Source organism: Chaetura pelagica, unplaced genomic scaffold (genome assembly GCF_000747805.2).
Source record: "Chaetura pelagica isolate M959 unplaced genomic scaffold, ChaPel_1.0 scaffold1248, whole genome shotgun sequence".
In the NCBI taxonomy this organism is placed as follows: domain Eukaryota; kingdom Metazoa; phylum Chordata; class Aves; order Apodiformes; family Apodidae; genus Chaetura; species Chaetura pelagica.
The window spans coordinates 33,982-56,192 of NW_009954361.1; the positions used below are offsets into that span (position 1 = coordinate 33,982).

At 45.2% G+C, this 22,211-nt stretch overlaps 1 protein-coding gene across 1 annotated transcript in view; it reads left to right on the plus strand.

Moving 5' to 3' along the window:
* The window catches only part of LOC104394598, a gene marked incomplete at its 5' end in the record, with an annotated part of 82,560 nt that overhangs the window by 30,396 nt on the left and 29,953 nt on the right, over positions 1-22,211 (plus strand). Inside the window, 3 exons of the mRNA XM_010004211.1 lie at positions 8,605-8,820; positions 13,983-14,071; positions 21,305-21,481. Of these exons, the coding sequence (XP_010002513.1) occupies positions 8,605-8,820; positions 13,983-14,071; positions 21,305-21,481 (482 nt within the window). The remainder of the gene's footprint in view (positions 1-8,604; positions 8,821-13,982; positions 14,072-21,304; positions 21,482-22,211) is intronic.

A 22,211-nucleotide genomic window follows, 5' to 3' on the forward strand; every position in this document is an offset into this window, starting at 1 on the left:
GAGGGGGGGGGGGGGGTCAAACATTGTTTATAGTCTGTATGGGAATTCACTGTGTCTTTATTTTAGAGACCATATGGCTTACATTAAGCAACAGGTCAATCATATTTTCAGCTTGTAAATATATCTAGCTTTGCAACAGCTTGAAAAGGAAAATAATCTGAAATGTCATAAGAGTGTTGGGCTAACCAAGGGGCACTTCTGCTGGGTAGGAGTGCCCTGATGACAGTCGCCAAAGCTGTGGGGAATTCACTGTGTCTTTATTTTAGAGACCATATGGCTTACATTAAGCAACAGGTCAATCATATTTTCAGCTTGTAAATATATCTAGCTTTGCAACAGCTTGAAAAGGAAAATAATCTGAAATGTCATAAGAGTGTTGGGCTAACCAAGGGGCACTTCTGCTGGGTAGGAGTGCCCTGATGACAGTCGCCAAAGCTGTGGGCAGATCTCTAGCTCTTCCTCATGTTGACATTTAGTAAGTTATTCTCAACTACCTCTTGTTCTTCGCGCAATGGCATTGGCACAGAAGAATGACTCTCTTCTTTAATTAGTGTAATTTATGTGGAAATAAGACAACAAGCTTTATTGCCCTATTGAAAACTACAGCTTTCAAATTTAAAAAAAAAAAAAGGCAACAAAAAAAAACCTCAAAAAACCCCACAACAAACACCACCACAATGACTTCCTCTTTGCTAGCACTTAATGATTTGCTGTAGTCATTAATTCTTAATAAAGCAATGGATGTGAACCGTTATTAGATAAATTCATCCCAAACACACTGCTCACCATGTCTGTGTTTCACTTCAGCTGCTTCAACCATTCTGCTGGAACAAAATGTCCCCCCTCCCACCCAAGCACGGTTCTGCCCCTCTTGAAAAATCTCCTGTAAAGCCCCTCAGTCCTGGCACTGGTGCTCCCTCACAGCCTGGTGAGTAGCACAGGGAATTATCTGACTGCCATGGGCCAAGCACAGAGAAAGTGCAGAGAGAGGAGAACACTTTGTGATCTTACACTGAAGTTGAATTTAGAGACAAACACACCAATAAAATACTGGATAAACACTTGTCTCACCATCAAAACAGTTACATTTGGGACTCAAGCACCACAGGCTGCTTCTGCAGGCCCTGCAAGGTGCAGCAATTTTGCTGGCAGCAGCAACTGCACTCCTAAATATTTTCATTTTGGGTATATAATCCCTTTTAGACTTGGATAACGTGTTGTCTTGCTCTAGATTTTTAGGAATATTGCTAAAAATGGACAAAAAGGAAACGTGAGCTCAAAAGAATGGCATGAACCATTATTAAACAGTCCCTTTGGATTAGAATGAGTCTGGTTAACAATATGCCAAATGAATTATTCTGTGGGAGTGGGATTGTTTTAAGGCTCATGTTCTTGGAGAGCTGATAGGCACTAATATCTCCAAGGAAAAAAGAAAAGGCATAGGGGATGGGGACTATAATCACCTCTTTTTCCAAGAATTCTCAATGTATATAAGAGCTCATTTCCATGAGTAAAGGGCTTTCCATGCTGGTTGTTCTGAATGTTAACTAGAAACAGGTGGAATACTCATGTACTAATACATGAATTTTGTGGGTTGAGATTTGCTTTGCATTTTGTTATATTAGAAGTATTTCTTTTGCTTTACCCCTGAGATTTTCACATATCTCCTGGTTTTCCCTTCAGAATTAGAGCCATACTTGCTTTTCTCATACAGACCACATTTTCAGTCTACTCTGTAAAAGCAAAACCAAAATCACCACAATCTTTAGGGAAATTCCCAGAGGGAATTGACTTTTCACTCAAATGATCTTATTAGCCCTTTCTAAACATTTCCTTTTACAGTGTTCATCTCTAATTTTGTTGAAGTGCATTTAAAGGAGGAAATACTGGAGCTGCTAATTCTAGTAAAGAAAGTGAGAGGTGCTTCTCTGGGTTACTCCTCAGTTTATAAAGTTGGTTTTTTGTACAGAAAACGTTTGCAGGAAAGGGAGTTGCCAAAATAACTGCCAGGGAACCAAAGTCTCTGGAAGTGGCTGAGCTGAATTGGATAGAAATGGTTCTAATATGAAGCCAGCAGAGAGGTTTGAGGATGTTAATAGGAGCCAGTGGAGTCTGAAATGCAGTTACATCCTGAAGGAAACTGGATTCTTCCAATGTGGTTGATAAAATTGTCATTTTAAGGCCTCTTCTGTATTTTGTGCCCCTTTGTAGTAGGGTTCATAATATGCCTTCATCCTTTATTGCTGTTTGAATATCTTAATATGCAGAACAGCAAAATAAAACAAAGCCAGTTTTTTTTTGCCACAGGTTTGTACTCTGATGACACACAGGGGAGCAGGAATTACTCTTCACTAACCTGTAATCCTAGAAAATCTGGCCTGGGAGTTGCATACAGACCTAAAATACCTGACAGAATTAATGTTTCAAATTCCTGCTCAGGGTGGTACAAATAGAGAGAGAATGGGGATTATTTTCTTGCCCAGATACATTGATCTATGTGAAATCTCCAGTTGTTTTCTATTCATGCCCATCACTTGCAGATTTCTTTGGTATTTCTTTTTCTCCTTGGGGTGGCAGGTAAATCTTCCCAATGGCAAGGTCTGTAAAAGGGAGGTCCAAGCCCTGACACCTTGAGGCAGCTTTTTTGCTGTTGAAACACAAAGTTCTCCCTTCTCTAATCCTGCTTTTGCACATGCACAGGAGAACAAGGTCCTTTTAGAAACAAACTGCTTTACCAGTTATGATCCTTTCTTACTTAAAATGCACTTTGTGAATCACAGAGAGTGATCTGTAGGGATAAAACATATTTGGTAGAAGTGAAAAAAAACCCTACTTTGAAGCCTGTTTGGAGTGACAACAGCACAGGCTCCAACAGGCACATCTGCTGGAACATCTGGCCCCTGCCAGGAAGCTGCTGGCCCTGCTCAGAGTGGCATTACAGGAATTCCAAGCACACAGGTATTTTCTTTGAAAGAATCTACCTCTAGATAATGTGTTGGCTTGCTGAACATTTTACTATAAAAACCACTACAGTGGGTTTCCTTTGGTGTTCAGAAAACTACTGCCCTTGGTGATTATTTCAAATGTAATAGTAGATGATTTGGATTGTTGTGTTGTTTTCTGACACGTTTAAGGTTGTCTGTTGCTCCCAAAGGCATGTGCAGGACTAAAGTACCTCCTGCAGGATTAAAGTACCTCCTGCAGGGGCTGGAGAGGTGAGTGTGCCTGGGTTGGTTGGCAGAGCTGGGTCATTCCCAGCCCACAGAGGCTCAACCGTGTGATGTGAGCTCTCTCGCAGCACATACACATCAACCTACTGCATCAAGCACTTAACTGCTCTTGGCATGGTAGGAAAATGTTGTAAAACCAATATTTCCCTTTTTATTTTTTTTTGGGAACACCTCTCATTCAACATTTTTCTCACAAGGCAGCCTACCCAAACTGATCCCTGTTTCTACACCATTTTGACACCGTTGGAGGGAAAAGTGAACTATTCAAATTCACTTTCTACCTGCCTGCCTTGGGAGTTTCTGTGGAGCTGGGATTAACCCAGAGCTAGGCATTTAAAGCATAAATGAATTAATCTTTGACTCCATTCAGCCCTCAAGAAAGGTGATGATTGGACACCTCTGTGTTTCCCCAAGGACTGTCGTGGCTGCACAACCACGGTGCTCAGGTGGGACACGTGTCCCCTCCCCTGGAGAGCCATGTAGAAGCAATGCCACGTGGCAGCAACACCCTGACACTGCTGCACAATCACCAGGCAGTTCCAGGTTTGATCGTTCTCAGCTTGAGCCAAACTAGCTGCAGAGATGCAACTGTTCATTCTAAATGTTGTGCATAGTTGTGAAGGGTCCTTCTTCAGCACACGCCTGAGGATGCCAACAGGGCCTGTAAAATGAATGGGACTGAGCTGCTGGGTTTGTTCCCTTCTTCCCAGCCTGGTGCCACTTAGCAGATGGCAGGTTCAAATGTTTCCAATCAGTTACTGGCACAGAAAGTAGCTGTTAGAACAAGGCCATTTTTGCCCTTAGGAATGTACAGATTGTTGAATATTTCCAGTTCTGCAGCCACAGCTGCCCTTGTGCTGGTTTGAAGTGGTTTTGCTTTGTGATTTACAGACAGTTGCAGCAGTTTTCTTTCTTCTCCCTTCTGCATTTCCTCCCTGCTGTGCTCCTTCACACTGTTGACCTGTCTTCTGAACTCATGGTCATTGGCTTGTTTCTGCCAGGGACTGGCTTCCAAATTCTGTAGCTCTGCTTCTCCTGGCATCTGCTCCTCGAATGTACCTCTTTTCACCCAAAAGCTCAGCTGTGAGGTATCTGCTTGGCCTTCAGGAATAGCTGCTGTCTGGAGTGTTCAAACTTAAGACCCAAGTCTTGAATTAATTAGTTAAACCAGAAAAAAAAACATTTAAACTGGGACAAACAGTAACTGGTTTCAGAGGCACCATTAAAGGGGTGTCTGGCACCCCTGATTTGCAGCTCACGTGTTTTCATCTCTCCCAGACATCCAGCTTGTAGTGAGTACTCTCTTTTCATTACTTGAGCTGATGCTTTTTTCCAAGCTCCTCAGGCTCTTTTGCCCCTGGCTTTGCTCCTCTGTGTGTAGATGGTTTCTGGGATGGACATAGCCTGAACTATTAATGACACTAAGGCCACTGAATTCTCTGGGGGGCCACTGAGTTCTCAGGACTCCTGGATAAAAACCTGTAGCCTGTCTCCCAGCTTTGGGCATCTGAGCTGCAGGATTTTAGAGGCTGCTTCCTTAAAATTTGAAAGTATCTCCTTGACTGGAGTGTCAGGCATCAGACTCAGCTGGAAGACTTATCATACCATGACTTTTAGCAGCATTCCAGTATCTGAAAGGGGCTTACAGGAAAGCTGGGGAGGGACTTTTTACCAGGGTGTGTAATGATAGGATAAGGGGTAATGGTTTTAAACTGAAAGAGGGGAGATTTAGGTTGGATGTTAGGAAGAAATTCTTTGCTGTGAGGGTGGTGAGACCCTGGCCCAGGTTGCCCAGGGAAGCTGTGGCTGCCCCATCCCTGGCAGTGCTGAAGGGCAGGTTGGATGGGGCTTGGAGCAGCCTGGGCTGGTGGGAGGTGTCCCTGCCCATGGGACTATATGTCATGGTCACTTCCAACCCAAACCATATGATTCTATGACTTCTAAGCAGCTTCACTAGTGTGATGTTTGTTCAGAAAGGCTGAGTGTAACATCTGTGTCTGCAATATTGACACCCTACTTTGGATCCAGATTTTGTGTGTCCTTAGTTGCACACATACTGGAGGTCAGATTAATTTCTGTTTTTATTGAAACAAACTACTATTAAAAGTCCTGTCTCTGTATTGAGATGGAATTGGCTAATATTAGAAAAACAACAGGCTTATTAACCAGCCGACCCAATCTAATAATTCCATTTTAACAAAGAAATTGGCTTTTTATTTAAAGGGCACAGTGCTCATCTCACAGGGCACCTCCAGAGACCCTTTGGCAGTTGGTTGGGCAGTCACTGTTGATCCTGTCTCACCACAGTGATGATCCCCAAGGAACCAGATCAGGCAGTGCTCCCCTACCTGTGCCTTCTGTGCCAGAACACACCCTGGGAGGTTACAGGGGTTATTCCTTTCTTTTTTTTCCCCAAGCTCCATTACCAACATGGAGAGTTAAGTGTGGATAAGCCAGTGGCTTTTACCAAACTGGTCTTTTCTGCCTTTTTTATGGCTTTGAGCTGATCTGTGCTGTACAAGTTGTGCTTGTGAGGTGCAGTGATTCGTTAGGTTTGAGACAAGTGAGTAGTTTGAGCTGCTCTCCAGCCCCATGAAATCCTTTCCCAGGAGGTTCCCTCCCTGTCTCTTGAGCAGGGCAGGCATGGGCTTCTGGTGGGCTTGTGCCACATGTTGTTATTCCCTGCTAGTCCAGGCAGAGGCCTCCTGATCCCTTTTTTTGAGCACATAGAGGATGTAAAGCTCTCCTAGGGCACATGGGCCAAAAGGATCCAGAAAGCATCAAGAGAAGGTACTTTGAATGCCTCAGTGACCTGCAGCCTGCATGTTTTCAAGGGTGTTTTATTTCTGTTCTCATGCCAGTTTTCAATGTCACTTTACTAAGAATGATTGTAGTAGTGGTAGGAATCACATGGAGTCTTTCAGCCCTAATTTTCAGGTTTCTTTCACATTTTGTTAAGAATTGGGACTTGAAGTGAAATATTTGTACTTTAGATTTGCACAGGGTGGCTGTGCCCAGGCAGGGGTGAGGGCTCTGTGGTTCCACCAAGCATGGCTGAGGTGGTGTTTTAATGTTTGTCTTTCTTTCTTATCATCCCAACCTATTTTATATGGCAGTTTTTCTCAAGTTGAGTCTCTTTGGCCCGTGGCAGTGCCTGGTAAGCAGGTCCCTGTCCTTATCTCAATCACTGAGCTTTATCATCTTATTGTCTCCTTCCTTCTGTTGAGGAAGGGGTTGAGAGAGTGGCTGAGTGGGCAGCTGGCCAAGATCAGCCCCTTTAGTGTGCTGATTTGTGACTTCATGGGATGAAACTGTGGTGGGAGTGAGAGTCTGATAAGGTCACTGAAGCTGGAGGACTGAGGGTGACCTGTTACTCACTTCTTGAGGAGTCTGACCTGTGCTTGGAGCTGAGCACTGACACTGAGCTCTCAAAGAGGGACTGTGAGCACTTGCACATCAGCCTGACTTTGAGGTGCAGCCATTTCCTCTCTTCCTTGTACTGGGGAGCATGTCTTCTCATTTCTATTTTCCTTCAGCAATTGACTTGTCGAAAGGAAAGCCAAAAATAAGCCTGGTGCTGAAAACCCACCTGTCAAGCTCCTGTCTGCTGGCTCCCTGATTTTTGGGTCAGTTGGAGTCCTCTGGAAAAGCTCACTGGTATTTTGACTGACAGGAAGGGATACACTTCAGAAAGCTTTTAACCTTCCCCATCTTTCCTCAAAATACTAATAAAGGGGCTTGAGATCACCCAAGGTAGTAATCTTGGGTTTTGAAAGCCTTAAGAAAAAGCTACAGAACTAGAGAAACAGCTGAACACATTTTTATATTTATGCTTTTCATAGCCAAGCCAGAGAAAGCTTTGTCAATTTAGAGGAAAACCAAGCATTTCCAAAGGCTGCAGGACCATTTAGAACTGTCTTGTCTCTGTGATGGGTGGCAGCCAATGCCATGGAGGGAGCAGCTCTGCAGCAGGGTCCTGTGAGCAACACATTTGCTACCTCAGCTAAAGCAGCTCAGCTATTATTGCCTGAGCTCTTCGTGGTGGTGCCTGTTCCATCTGAGAGCAGTGGGAGCAGCATGGGAAGGACACGTGGGTTTTGGTACCTGGATCATGGGCCTGGCACAGGTTCCTCTTGATGGTGCACAATGCAATGGCTGTGCTGCACAGGCTCCCTGCTTGTGTCTCCTCACTGGCAGTCTCTGAAAACTATCAGAAAATAAAGACAGAATAGGAGTTAGTAAAAGTTTACACCTTATACATCTTGTTCCCTGATGGTGGGGAAGCAATTAATGATAATGAAGGCCTAATGACCTTGCACAGATAAGGCTTTTTTAGGCAGCACTGGCAGGGCTTGGAAAGTAGCTCCTCATGCTGCCATGAACCCCCACCAGATTGTCATTATTGTTCTGAAGTTCGGATGGAGTTTGGGTTTTACAGAGACCTGCCCCAGTTTGAAGTGACAGGTGTTTTTTTCTCCACCATTAGCTGAAGCCACAGGCTCAAGAAGTTGTGCCAATCTTCTGATAAAAGGCTGCCAAGAGATGCTGAAGTGTCCCAGGGGCTGAGCCAGTGCCCAGGTCTAACGAGTGGACAGATTACAGATGGTAATTAGCTACCATGGCACTGACCCCTGGCTAGACAGCACATGAAAGCAGCAGAAGTGCCCTCAGCACCACTCCCATCTGAAAATAGGCTCTGCCTTTTGACCAGGAGCTGGTTTGTGCACAGCAGGAGCTGGAGAGGCCCCAGGGGGCTGGGCAGGGCTCTCAGGAGCAGGGGAAACAGCTCCACGGTGACCTGGGGGCTGCCAGGACCTGGCCTTGTAGTGGAGAATCGTGCAGCATTGCAGGGGTGGGTGTCACACAATCCCTTCTTGGTTTTGTGTTCTGTTTGTTTGTTTGTTTGTTTTAAAAAAGGATGAAAATACTCCAAAAATGTGCTCAACCAATGAGGGTGCAGAATATTCCTTTTGGTTTTTTACTTTGCTGGGTGATATTTGGCAGTGGAGGCTTCCCAGAATTAAACTGTTCTTACCTGTTCAGTTTGTGGCAGACTTGAAAAGTCCATTTATATTTTTCTTTTTCTTCTTTTTTTTTTTATTTTATTTATTTTTTTATTATTTTTTTCTTTCCTTTGGAGCAGTTTAGTGCCAGCACAGGAGAAAGAAAATGCTGGGAAAGCAAAGCTGTATATGCAGCAAAGTTAAATGAACCATTTAAAGTAATAGCAATATCTGCTCTCCAGGATCCAATGTTTTAAATGTCAGAGAGGAAGAGAAGTGCTGGACCAGTCTGCAGCTAAAGGACAAGGTTAATGACTCTTTGCATGCAGATTTACTTGATTTGCCTCTGCTTGTTTTCTTTTCCCTATTAGGCTGATGATAAAGACACTGGGAATTACAGTGCCATGCAATACAGACTCATCATTCCTCCAATCAAGGATGGTAAAGAAGGTTTTGTGATTGAAGCTTACACAGGGCTAATAAAAACTGCTATGCTGTTCAAAAATATGAGAAGATCCTATTTCAAGTTTCAGGTCATCGCAACGGACAATTACGGGCAAGGGCTGAGCAGCAAAGCAGATGTTCTTGTAAGTATGAGCCAAGCATCACCTTTGTGGAGTAATTCCTGAGGAAACCCAGGCAACCTGAAGTTTAATTCCAGGCAGACCTGTGGGAAGGCCTTAAACTGTGTGTACCTCACTGCAGGAAGGATCTTGAGGTGCTGGAGCAGGTCTAGAGGAGGGCGACGAGGCTGGTGAAGGGACTGGAGGGAAAGTCTTACAGGGATGGGCTGAGGGAGCTGGAGGTTTTTAGCCTGGAGATGAGGACGCTCAGGTGGGACCTTCTCACTCTCTTCAACTACATGAAGGGAGGTTTAGTCAGGTGGGGGCTGTGCTCTTTTTCCAGGCAACCAACAACAAGACAAGAGGGCCTGACCTGCAGCTGCACCAGGGGAGGTTTAGGTTGGATATCAGGAAGCACTTCCCATGGAAGGGTGATCAGACATTGGGATGGGCTGCCCAGGGCAGTGATGGAGGCACCAGCCCTGGAGGTGCTCAAGGACAGGCTGGAGGTGGCACTTAGTGCCATGGTCTGGAGATGTGGGGGTGTCAGGTCATGGGCTGGACTTGATGGTCTTAAAGGTCTTTTCCAGCCTCAATGATTCTGTAATTTTCTGGTTGCTGAAACAAAGCTTGTGGGTTTGGTGGTTTTTTTTGAACCAAAAGCTTTTCCAACCATCTGAAGCATCCTGCTTCACGGCAAAGATGCTTATCTTGGTTACCACACTAGACATGCTGTGCAGTATTTTATTTATCTGTGGTTCAGTTCAGAATGTAATTGTTCAGATTGAGCAAGGTTACTCTCTGGGTCTTCTGGGCCCAGATGGCAGCAAAACAGGTGCAGGTTTTGTGCATGACAAGTCTAAAGCAGGTCATGTCGGCATGGCTGGACACAGCCAGTCACAGGTCATCTGCAGCTGTTCTCCCAGCCAGCAGGATGGCACCAGGGGAGGTTTAGGTTGGACATCAGGAAGCACTTCCCATGGAAGGGTGATCAGACATTGGGATGGGCTGCCCAGGGCAGTGATGGAGGCACCAGCCCTGGAGGTGCTCAAGGACAGGCTGGAGGTGGCACTTAGTGCCATGGTCTGGAGATGTGGGGGTGTCAGGTCATGGGCTGGACTTGATGGTCTTAAAGGTCTTTTCCAGCCTCAATGATTCTGTAATTTTCTGGTTGCTGAAACAAAGCTTGTGGGTTTGGTGGTTTTTTTTGAACCAAAAGCTTTTCCAACCATCTGAAGCATCCTGCTTCACGGCAGAGATGCTCATCTTGGTTACCACACTAGACATGCTGTGCAGTATTTTATTTATCTGTGGTTCAGTTCAGAATGTAATTGTTCAGATTGAGCAAGGTTACTCTCTGGGTCTTCTGGGCCCAGATGGCAGCAAAACAGGTGCAGGTTTTGTGCATGACAAGTCTAAAGCAGGTCATGTCGGCATGGCTGGACACAGCCAGTCACAGGTCATCTGCAGCTGTTCTCCAAGCCAGCAGGATGCAGCCAGCTCCTGTCTCAGTGTGAGAAGCAGGCCTAGCATGGTGCTAAACCCCAGCTAATAAGCCAAGCTGAAAACTTGTTGACTTGGAACCTGCTTTGCATTAACATGAGCACGTCCCTCCTGGGTTAGAGATGGAGCTGGTGCACCTGGCAGTACAGGCAGGGATCTGAGCTACCAGGCTCTGAAAGCTCCAAGGCTGGGGAAAGCTAAGGTCACCATGCCTCAGCTGCTCATGTCTGGAAGGGAGACACAAGGAATGATTCTGGGCTCAGACTGTGCTTCAGGTTTGCAGGGAAGCAACATTCAAAAAGGGCACCTGCTTTGGGCCTTGAGCTCATGGGTTTTTGCTGAGTACAGGACATTGACTTAGTTAAGTCACTGGCACCATCAAAACTAATTCCTTTAAAGCCTGTATAACTTGATGGATTGGGTTAATATTAGCATAATGTTGTAGGGATGAAGTGCATTATCTGGTTCCTGGGAGCAGTCAGATGATGGAGGTGGTAACACTTGGTACACTGAGTTATACAGGAACTCAGCAGATCAACATAATGTGTGACATCCTCATGCTTGACCTCCCAAAATGACAGGGCATTCTCCTGCCATTTAGGTGGTAATAGTGTATTAAAATACAGCCAGAAGGAATTGACAGTGACATTAGGAAGTGAAGCATGTCTCATTAATTTATAGAGGCCTCTAGGTTGTCTGATGAGTGATGAGCACCCTGGGACAGTGGTTTTGAGCAAGACATGAACTCTTAGAGTAGCTGTGGATTGAAGTACAGACCAACACCATCCCACCATGGAAGTTCAGGTTTGCACTGAGCATGGTGAGGTGGGTGTTTGCCTCTTCTCCCAAGGGACCAGCAAAAGGATGAGAGAAAATGGGGTCAAGTTGCACCAGGGACAGTTCAGATTGGATATTAGGAACAATTTCTTCACAGAAATAGTGGTGAGGCCTTGGAACAGGCTGCCCAGGGAGGTGGTGGAGGCACCATCCCTGGAGGTGTTCAGAAAACAGGTGGATGTGATGTTTCAGGAGATGGTTTAGTGGTGGGGGGTTATAGGGATGTTTGGACTTGATGATCTTGAAGGTCTTTTCCAGCCTTGATGATTCTATGATTCTCTGATTCAACACAAGGTCAAGGAGGGCACACAGATAAAGGAAATCAATTCAGTTACTCATGTGCAAAAGAAGAAGGTGTAGGTGAAGAAGACAGGGGGAGGATGTCTTGGGAGACAAGGTGGGGCAACACCAAAGGGACAGTACTGATCCTGAACAGAGCAAGCTGTCCTCCAGAACTGGGGTCAGGACCCTTCCTCAGACCCCTGGCACAGCTCTGTGAGCTGCCCAAGCTGCCAAACCCACTAGTGAAACATCTCCATGCTGCACTGGACAGTACAGGTGAAGGACACCAGGCTGTTCCTACTGGCTGGATGGCTCAAGTTAGACACCTGTGGATCTACAAAGGAAGAAAAAAAGCAATTACATTTTAAAATAATGCTGCAAAGGAGCATGTAAAGATAGTAAGTGTGGATAGTGAATATTTACCAAGATGCCATCTTTAACCAACTGTTGGGGTTTGGGATGGTCCAACAACTGGTTCTTCCAGCCCTCAGGAGAAGCTTCTCCCAGGAACCCATTGGTGCTGTGTAATGACCAGAACTATTTGTGGGTTCTTCCTTGTTTGATTTAAAAATTGGAATGCATGATATCAAAGCGATATGGTTGATGGGCTCCTGCTCTTCACCATGGATTCCCTGCCTCTGCTGCAAACTTCCAGTTTGTTGTGCTGCTGATTTCATTCATGCTGGAACTTTCCTAGCCCTCAGCAATGCCTTCTGCAGGTACTCATGGACATGAGACACCTCAGCACTCCTGACTTCAGCCACAGGATTTAGGCCAGTGTCTGCTAATTAGCATCCCAGGGCCTGACTGGGGGTTTGCTCAGTAGGCTGGCAGTAGCAAAAGTTTTCCAAGGAACAACTGGTTGGATGATCCCTGGTAATTGCCCCAAAAAGCTTCCAGACAGCAGTGACTTGGGTGCCTGGGAGGAGCCCTTGCTTTCCCACACCTTCCACTTCTGCTCCCAGCATGTTTCCATCTCCTGGAGTGGAAGGGAACAGTTTCTCCCCTCAGCTTTTCTTACCATGTAGTGAAATTGGACTTAGTTCCTCATCTTAATTCCAATTTTAAATAATTGAAACATGAAAGCCTTTACCCATGTGGACAGCAAGCAAGTTCATGTTCCTATGGAAACCTGAACTTTTTCTTGGCTTTTATTCAACACCCTTTTTTCATAGCTAGTCCTGAATGTGTGCTTATCCGTATTTTTGTATATAAACAAGGACTCATAATTATGATTCCTTGAATATCAAAAGAGCTGTTGCCTTTTCTAAGTGTTGCATTGCTGCAGCACTGGGTGCAGAGGTGCCCAGAGGCTGCTTGAAGTGGTTCATGTCATTCATTCCATTATACTCCTCATTGCTTTAGTGTTCCTTTCAATGATCTCAGTCTAAAATTCATTATGAGTTCACTGCAGTCCTGTTTTTCTCACACAGAAGGCTGTACATGCTGATCAGTGCATCTGATGACATTTCAAGAGCATTTAAATATTTAAAGTTGAATCAAGCTTCAAAGCTGGTGAATGAGGGTGTGGAAGTGATTTATGGCTTGTCTGCTGAAGTGCTTACATGGCTCCAAGTTCCCTTTTGACAATCAGGGGTGCTTTTTCATTTGGAAGGTATTGAGCCAGCTAACCCTGATTTTTAAATTTATTCAGTTTAACCTTGTTCTACTTTTCCAAACTTACCTCCAGAACCCTCTACAGGGAGTCTAGGTTTGGAGTATTAAATTTGCTGTCATGCAGACATGGACCTGAGCCAAGTTTTAAGAAGCGTTTTCTTTTCTCCACCAGGTTGGGAAGTAGCAGTTCCTCTCCCAACCTCAGGGGAGGTTGGCTGTGCTAGTGAAGAGGGAGCTGTTACAAAATGCGAAACTATTTAAAAGGGAGAAGGAAGCATGTCATTATTTTACCAGAAGGCAGATTTTCTTGGGATGAAAAGAGCTTGAGGGGAGGACAGATGTGCAGAAGAGTTTGCCAGAGCTGCTGAACTGACTGCATGTGTGTAGTCCCTCTGCTCGCTGACCAGCCAGCCTGTGGCTGAGAAGAAGAGGAGATACCTTGCTTCTGGAAGAGAAAAAGAAGAGTAAAATAATTTTCACTGATTATTTTTAAATAAGCAAGCAGTTTCCTGGGTGATTTTCTAACAAAGTATCATTGGTTTAGTTGAATTCCTCTGGTATTTATGTTGGTGCAAACTGTGTATTTCCAAGGTTGGATTTTCCTGTCAGCTCCTCAAAAATACCAAAAGAAGTGATTTTGAACATGGCACGTAGGGGATCCATGATTCTGTCAGTAAATTCTATTCTATGAAGAACAGGTTTCATAGGCTTTCCCTTAAAAATCAGTAGCCCTGCAATTATAGTTCTAGTTAAATCTTTGCCTGCTGTTTATTAGGTTTTGCTGCCAAGCAAAGCAAGGTTTCCCAGCTCTCTTGCTTGGAATTAAAATTAGAAATTGTACATCAGGGCATGGCTGTGAAGGCAGGAATGTAATTATTCCTTTCTTTCTCTGCAGAGGATGTTGTGGATAGGATTGTGCCAATTGAATGCCACTCTTTTGTTTCCAGGTCTCTGTGGTCAATCAGTTGGATATGCAAGTCATCGTCTCCAACGTTCCTCCCACCCTTGTGGAACAAAACAAAGATCAACTCATAGGGTAATGCATTTATTTGCTCTACAAATACGAAGCAACTGACTGGTTTGGTGTTGAGATTCAGCAGAGAGTGCCCTCCTTATGCCATGATCTTGTTTTTTGCCAGAAGACTTGAAAGCAGGTACACAGGTGTTTTGGTGGGGAGCACAACTTGCTGCGTGACAGCACTGCCGCCCCCCCAAAAAAGCCACATTTTCCCCCAAAGCCACATTTTCCCCATCCTCTGGAGGAGGCAGAAGTATGTAGCACTTCTTGGCTTGCACGTTTGCCCATTTTGCAGACTGAAACTGGGTTCAGAGCTGCCTCCAACACAGACCGTAGCAGAGCCTTCAAACACCCAGCACAGAAACTGCATCTGTCAAAATCCCGGATGGCAAATGAATCCAGGACATCCCCAAGGGGCTGAGGCAAGTGTGTCTCAGCCAGCTCTCCTGCTTCCCTGTGGTTTTGTTTGGGTGATGCAGCTGGAAGGGAAAGCAGGATTTAGAAAACTTATACTGGTGCAATTAATGCCACATCATGACATTAACTGCCAAAAAATGGCACCAGGGTGTTGTTATTCAGACTTGCAGGTGTGTCAAATGTGATGGAGGGCAGGTAACTGGGGTCATGGAAGCTTTGCAACAGAAATAGGTATTTTACCATACTGGAAGTCAGCTGAAGTCCTTTTGGTAAAATATGTTTTAACAGCATTTCCTGCAGATCAGCAGCAGCTTCCAGGAGGCACAACTTGCACTTTTACCTTCTTTTTGCATGACAAGGATGATTGTCTGTACTTGTGTCTTTGGGCATATAACCATTAGATTAATTAGACAGTACAGGCAGGAAGTAGTTTCAAAACAATCTTTGTGCCCTTCTGTCACTGTAATCAGGGATGAATGGCATTTCTCATGTTCCACCAGGTCTATTCCATCCTGACTGTAGCATGCCTTTGCTTCTCCTTGGGGAAGGAAACACCTTTGGGTTGTTGACACAATCACTGTCTCTGTGCTCCAAAAAACTCTTTCCTGCCAGGCTGGAGCCTTTAAAAACTTGTTTCGTGCTCTTTGGGCCCTTGTGGATGGAAGTCTCTGACAGATGTGTAAATATTTCACAGTGAGTGAGGCTTTTGAATGAGAACAAAAGTTACAAAACCAACCATGGCCAGGATTTGAGTTCTCAGAAGTAGCTTGGGAAATCTTTACCTTCATGGGCTCCATGAGGCCACCAAGTAAGTGTAGCCTAAACATTTCACTTTTAGGGATAAGCTGTTATGGACAACATTTGGCAGAAGGGATTGCATCAGCTTGTTTTAAAGTTGTCAGTCTTTATTGATAATATTTGCAGAGGGCAAAAGGCTGTGAAAGGATTTTGCATAAGTACTTGTCTGTTTCACATAGAGTATTTTTATTTCCTTGCTGTCTTCAAATGTCTTAGATTTTCCTTTTAATGTTTAAAAGATTGGTCTCTCCTTGCTTTTTGTAAAGGGTTTAATAATTCATGCAGGACATAAAACCATAATAATAGGAATTGATGATTTTTCATGTGCTATCCACAAGATAGGACCACAGGCAAAGGGAAACAGAATAATTTGGAGACCTTCTTAGGGTAAAGTACTTCTGCTCAAATTGGTTTGTGAGCCATTTCAAATAATGCCCTAATTTAGATAATTAGAACACTTTGTATAATTCATTAACAGATAAAAAGACTATACCATTAGCTACATCATCCACCACAGGGGTTATTCAGCTCTTTCTCCTCTCTTTTTTTGGCACTGATAGTAAATATTAATCTCTGAAAATATCACTTGCTCCCCAGTTGCAATACTTGGTGATGGGGAATGTGAGGGAAGGGGGTAGTTGGGTTGGTTCTTAAACTATAGTGATTTTTCAGCATAAAATAAACAGGGATTTAAACAGTTTTGGATAACAAGTTCTAACAGTTTTCTCCCCAGCAGTCTGTAATTGTCATTAGGGAATGGATACAAGGTATTAAGAAGTATATAAAAAATATATAATTGGGAATTTCCACCCTGGAATGGCTTGCTCAGCATAGCCCTGAGGTAGATGTTGGTTAATGGTCCAAACCAAGAAAGTACAGCAGAAAGATGGACAACACATTGCACATCATGTAACTTTAGGTATAATCATAGTATATGAGATAATATATGTTATATAGAGGAGCTGCAATGCACAGGCCCCTCTTCAGGGCAGGCTTTGAGAATGTGGGTGGTTTCCCTTCAGGTGTGGCTTGCTGTTGACAGTCTAGCAGTGTTCTCTTGTCTCAGTGAGTGGCATCTACAGGGCACAGCTGAGGTGAGTGCTTCATGTGGCACTTGTGGCACGTAGTTAATTTCCCTGTTCCTGCTGGTTTTGGTTTTTCAGAGTGTTGGTGTGCTCAGTGGTTGGCAGGATGTGGTTGGCAGGATGAGTGGCTGCCTCTGAAATGCAGCTGATTTCTCCAGATGGGGCTGGATCATGGAACCAGATGTTAGGAGGCATCACTGGCATGCCAGGGTAGGTAGGTTCATCCTGGTAGGTTCAGTGAAGCCAGACACAGGGACCCCTCAGATGGGCTGCCTCATAGGTGATGTTTGGAGCTACAGGGCCTTTGAAAGCACCCTGAGCTGTATTAAATATTCACCCTTAGGGCATCAGTGTTTTTTCTTCTCTTTAGTCCATGAATGGGTAGAAAATGAGCATGTTTCCTCTGCTGGATTTAGTTGCAGTATGTAAATCACTAAGACTCATTAGTTTTCCCACAGAAGTACCAATCCACTGCTTGCTTCATGATGTTTGCCACCTAATTACTGAATTAAGCCTAATTACGGGTGACTGGACCTTCTACATCCTGGGGTGGTGGCAGCGTCCTTGCCACTGAGCACTGTTCACAGCAGGCACTGACTTTCCTCCCCATTATTAAATGTTCTTTAGTCCCAGGTTCTGCTGTAGGTGCCCTGTTCTTTGCCCCAGCACTCTGACAACATCCTGAGGTCATTTTGCTCCTGGTCCACCTCCCCTCTGCCTTTCTCCCTTTCAGTTCTTTGCACCCTGTTGTTTCCTTCCAAAGTAAGTTGCAAAATCAGCAGATAAATAAATAATGAGATCAGAGGGACATTTGCCACCAACTGGCTGCACTGTGTGTCATACCCACCCTGCATTTGGCTTTGCTTGGAGAACACAGCTCCTGTAGCTCTGGTTTGTACAGTGTTTAACTGAGGCCTTTCCATTTCTGAGCTGACCTTAGCCTCCCTCTGCTGTAGTCAGGATGATTAATAACTCAGGGCTGCCTTTATTAACTTAGGGAATAGAGACCAAAACTTACTCAGTTCCAGCTTGTCCACTCCCTACTTTCCTTGCCAGCTGGGAAGCACTGGTGCAGCCACCTCCTCCTCCCCCCTCCTGTCGGTGACACCCAGTGTTGTTCTGGGAATGTATTTTCTAGGAAGCCCTGTAATGGAGTAGGTGGCTTCTCAGATAAAGATGTCAACTTCAGCTCCAGGCTGAAACTGCTTCCTGTTGCAGTACAGACCCTTTTGTGCTGAGATCTGAAGATAGAGATGGGGCAAAGCCAGAGATGTCTCTGTTACTCTTTAGGTGAACACAGCATCACGTCCCTGCTGCGACTGGGGGAAATGGAACTGAGATAAAAAAGCTGTAGTGTCTGTAGGGGTTTTGGAGGATGAGCAGGAGAAGAAGAAAAGACACTTCAGCAATATGTAAGGAAGCATATTTCCTTGATGGTGGGCAATCCAATATGCTTTTCCAGGAGGAGGGAGAGTGGGTGTAAAGACCTCGTCTCTGGGTTGTTTTCTAAATAATTTAGACGACATTATACACAGAGTAAACCTTCCTGCTAGTACATGCCTTGTGGGTGAGATAAAATCAGACATAATCTTTCTCAAAAGGCTATTTTATAAAAAAGGAATAATCTTAGCAGCCCTGAAGCAGCTGGGTGCCTCTCCAGAGGCCACACAAGTGGTGTCACCTCCCCTGGGCTGCACCTGGGGTGGGATGAGGCACCTGGGAGCAGGTGGCTGTTTCCTGAGGGCATCACCCCCCCAGGGCCAGCACTGCCTGCACAGGAGGGGCTGGAACTGAGCCATGGGTGTTGGTACAGCTGCAAATCCAGCAGCTCAGTGGTCAGGGACTAATCTTGCAAAATCTCAGCACAGCCAGAATTTGGCTGAAGGTGAGCGAACTTGGGAGAGAGAGTGACAGCAGTTAATGTGTGTTGCTGTGTGCCAGCAGAGCTGAATCCTCTCATCTGGCCATTGGTGCCAAATCTGCTGATGTTTCCAAATCCTTGGAATATGAATTGATTATTATTACTAAATTACTTGGGGAAGATACACTCGGGGGTGTGACTTGCAGTTGGAACCAGTGGCTGCAGGGTATCTATTTCTCACAGCCAGAAAGGAGTCTGCTCTTTGCTTTTGAATGTTCATCATGTTTCAGACAAAGCTATTCTCAAGGACACTGAATTCCAGCAGAAGCCATTTCAAATTTCTGAGAAAAGGGAATGTTGTGTCCAATCCTGCTAGAATTGACCCTGACCTTCTGACCTTACAGGGCATTTCTGTCTGGGGTGAAATGATAGTTCTGTGCAAGGAAAGAAAATCATCCCCCTCCTGCAGCAGCAGCATTCATCAGGCAGGTTCATCTTTAATGTAGTTGGTCTGACTGAATCCCGGTGCTAAGCACCATACTAAAGATGGTTCTGCTTTCTTTTAGTCACCTTCAGGGAATGTTTGGAGGTTTTTTAGGCGTTATCTGCATATCCCAGAGACATTCTGTCAAGTTTTACCTGGGAGAATTATTGTTCCTGAGGTGCCTGTGACAGGTTATCACCTTAGCTGCCAGAAGCAGAGATGAGTAGAACCTGCCCTATCTGCAAACAACAGGAGAGCTTGTTTAGAGTCTGTCAGTCACCGAGCAGCATGTCAGACAATCTGCTATTTTTATTTTCCCTACCAAAATGGCTCTGCACTTAGAGGAGGTATTCACTGCCAGGCTTGGACCTGGGACTGACAGACTTGGATATTTCAAAATCTCCTAGAAAAGCTGCTTTTTTAAGGGCACGTTGAACTTGCACACAAAGAGCAGAGAAAGCAGATGGATAAATGAGAATCAGTGGTCTTGAAAAATTATGAGGTGGTGCTGCTGCTTTGACAGCATTATTGGACTTCGGAGATCTTGTGTCAGGAAAAAGCCAACAGCAAATTGTAAACTCAGCAACTGCAGAAGATTTTGTTTAAAACAAGAGACTTCTTAAGAGTCATTTATGTCTTGTTTTTATGAGATTTGTCTTCCTCTGCACCCTCGTGCATCCTCACTTTATCAGGCAGCATGTTCCCTCTTGTTCCCCTTGCTTCTGCCTCTGAGCTCAGCTACTGGTTTTTGATATTCCAATCACATAAACTAGTCTAGAAAATCTTGTGTTTTCCCTAACTCACAGTTCTGAAGGAGCGTTGAGCCTTCTCTTGTGTATTTCTCCATACTTTTCTGCCCCTACATCCAATATCAATGGTACTTGCTTTTATGTCTTTGCTTACAGAACCTTGTGGGCTTTAACTGGGCCCATCCCATTCCCAATTCAGAAACATCATCATGCCATTAGCAAGTCTGTGTGCAAAGGTGCTGTTCCCAGTTTCCCTGGGATACATTCTGTCCTGGCTCATGGCAATGGTTAAAGCTCTTCTGATGGCACTAAGTAGCTTTCCATTTTTATTCTGCCTCCATCCATTCTTGCCAGAGTTGGGGTCCCCACCATCCTGACTGTCAGTCTCAGCTGCAATGGGAGGGTCAGTTCTGTGGGGCACAGGATGGGAAAGTCATCCAGCTGAACTGTGACTCTTCCAAACCTCCTTTTTCCCTTGAATGCACAGTGCAGGAGGTAGAAGCAGTCTGCTACAAAAGCTCCACAAATGTCATGGACCCCACCAGAGCAGCAGACCAGAGAAGGAAAAAGGAACATCATGTGTTGGGTTTTTTTTATCTTCGAGCAGTTTGTTAGAGTAGTGAGTTATGCTTGTAACTATCCATAAACTCTCTGTGCCTGAGGTACAGGTGTGCTCGGAGTCTGTGCAGAACTTCTCAGGTGCTCAGTGAGGCCCTTTCCCCATCAGCTGGGTGCTCCTGCAGGCACACACAGGCCCTTGCAACCACAGGCACAAGGGCTTATTGTTTGTTTGGAGGGGCATTCTGCAAACAGCCATTCTCCTTTGGCCTTTTGGAATGTTTCAGGAATAACATCCTGTAAGGACTTCTCCCATAAACAGTTCTGCATGGAAAACTAGAAAAATATGGGATTTAGGATTTAAAACAAAGGCTTCCAAAAGTGCATGCGAAGGGGTCTTCAGGCAGATGTAAAAAGAAACCAAAAAGAAGGAGTGTTTAGTAGTGAGGACAACTGATCACATGACATGAATTAATAAAATGCCCATTAAATATCCTCTTAATTCCTCAATGAATTTTTATTCCCCAGAACTACAGTTCTCTCTCGTGTTGACAGACACACACCCATCCACAGAGTGTGCCAGTCTGAGCTCTGGCAGCTTGTAATGAAACCTCCTCTTTGCCAAGAGAACAGGTTTGTGTGGGTTGATTGTTGTTGGGCCCCAATTATCTCAGCCAGAGCTGCTGCTGAATCCTGTGAACCTGCCTTTCAGCTTTTTTTTTTTTTTTTTTCCTGTGGTAAATGTGTCATCTTTTATTTTTATTATATTTATACCTGTATTCCTAATTTCCTGTGGCTGCAAAACTTGCTCACGCCTTTTGGAGCAGCAGGTCTTCTGGCACCTGATCTGTTGTTCTGTACTGGAGGGCCAGGTGAAATATCCCACCAAAAAGGGTTGAAATGGTTGTTTCTGTGGGTGAAAATGTATTGTATGCACCCTGTGTGAGGCTGGAATTGAGTGCTGAAGTCATACAGCTTAATAAAAGGGTGACAGGGCTTTTGGTGTGAAATATAGATGGTGTTTCCCACGAGCCACTTAAAACTGAACTGATGTCATAAATACAAGGAGCTAGACTGGAGGACACTATTTCTGGTGACCTCTCCTAACACTGCAAAGCTTTTCCCAAGGGTTCAGCATCTTGGTGTTTCTGTTGCAGCAGAGGTTTTTCCAACGTGCTCTGAAGGTGACCATCCTTCTCAGCCCACGGGTTTTGTCTATAGGTATTTCATTTGGGCTGTTGTCAGTCTTGACCAGCACCAGTAAATCACTGCAGCTTTCTGGCTCCATCTCACCTGCAGGATTCTGGAACGCTACGTCCAAGACCAGATTCCTGGGGCCACGGTGGTGGTGGAATCCATCGGCGCACGGAGGTTTGGGGATGGGTACTCTGAAGAGGACTATACCAAGTCTGACCTCATGGTCTACGCCATCGACCCCCAAACAAACCGAGCGATCATGAGGAACGAGCTGTTCAAGTAAGTGGGTCATTTGTTGCTCTTCCTGTGTTTCTGTGTGTTGGGATCTAAACACTGTCAGAGCTGCAACACGCTCGGTCCACCCCGTGGAGGAGCTTCTGGTTGAAATCCCTCTGAAGGAATTTACTTGCTGTGTACCAAAACTTCTCTGTCATCTCCAACAAGGCCTTTGGTGCTCCAGTCGTTGACCTTCAGGCTTTCTGCAAGTTTCCATTTCCAGCACTTCTCCTTCTCTTTCCCAAAACTTTCCCTCTATGTGGAAACCAAAGGAGGAGGAGGGGAAGGCAGAGAGGGGGTGGGCACCTAGCCTGAAACACAGGGGCAGGAATCACCTAACATGCAGTGCTCACTGGGCTGAGCAGGGGGATCTGCATGGGGCCATCCCAGCAGCTGCCCCAGGAGGTGGGCAGCAGCAGTAGCAGGCCACTGACATTCACCACTGGAGGTTGTTTTGCCTTTTTAATCAACTTCCAAACAAGCAGTGAAATTCTAGTGTCATGACAACCACGTGAGGTGGGTTTTCGTTACCTGGTGATGGACCCAGCAAGCTGCTGGGGAGTGGGCCAGCTCTGGCCATGGCAGTGGAGGGTTGGTTGGGGAGCGGCTCTGCTTGGGGTCTGGCACTGGTGGGATCTGCTCTGGGTGCCAGCAGGAACTCCACTCTCTGCCTGCCTGAGAAGAGAGAAGCCAGAGGTGACATGGGCGTGGAAATGAAATCAAGGTCTTCCCT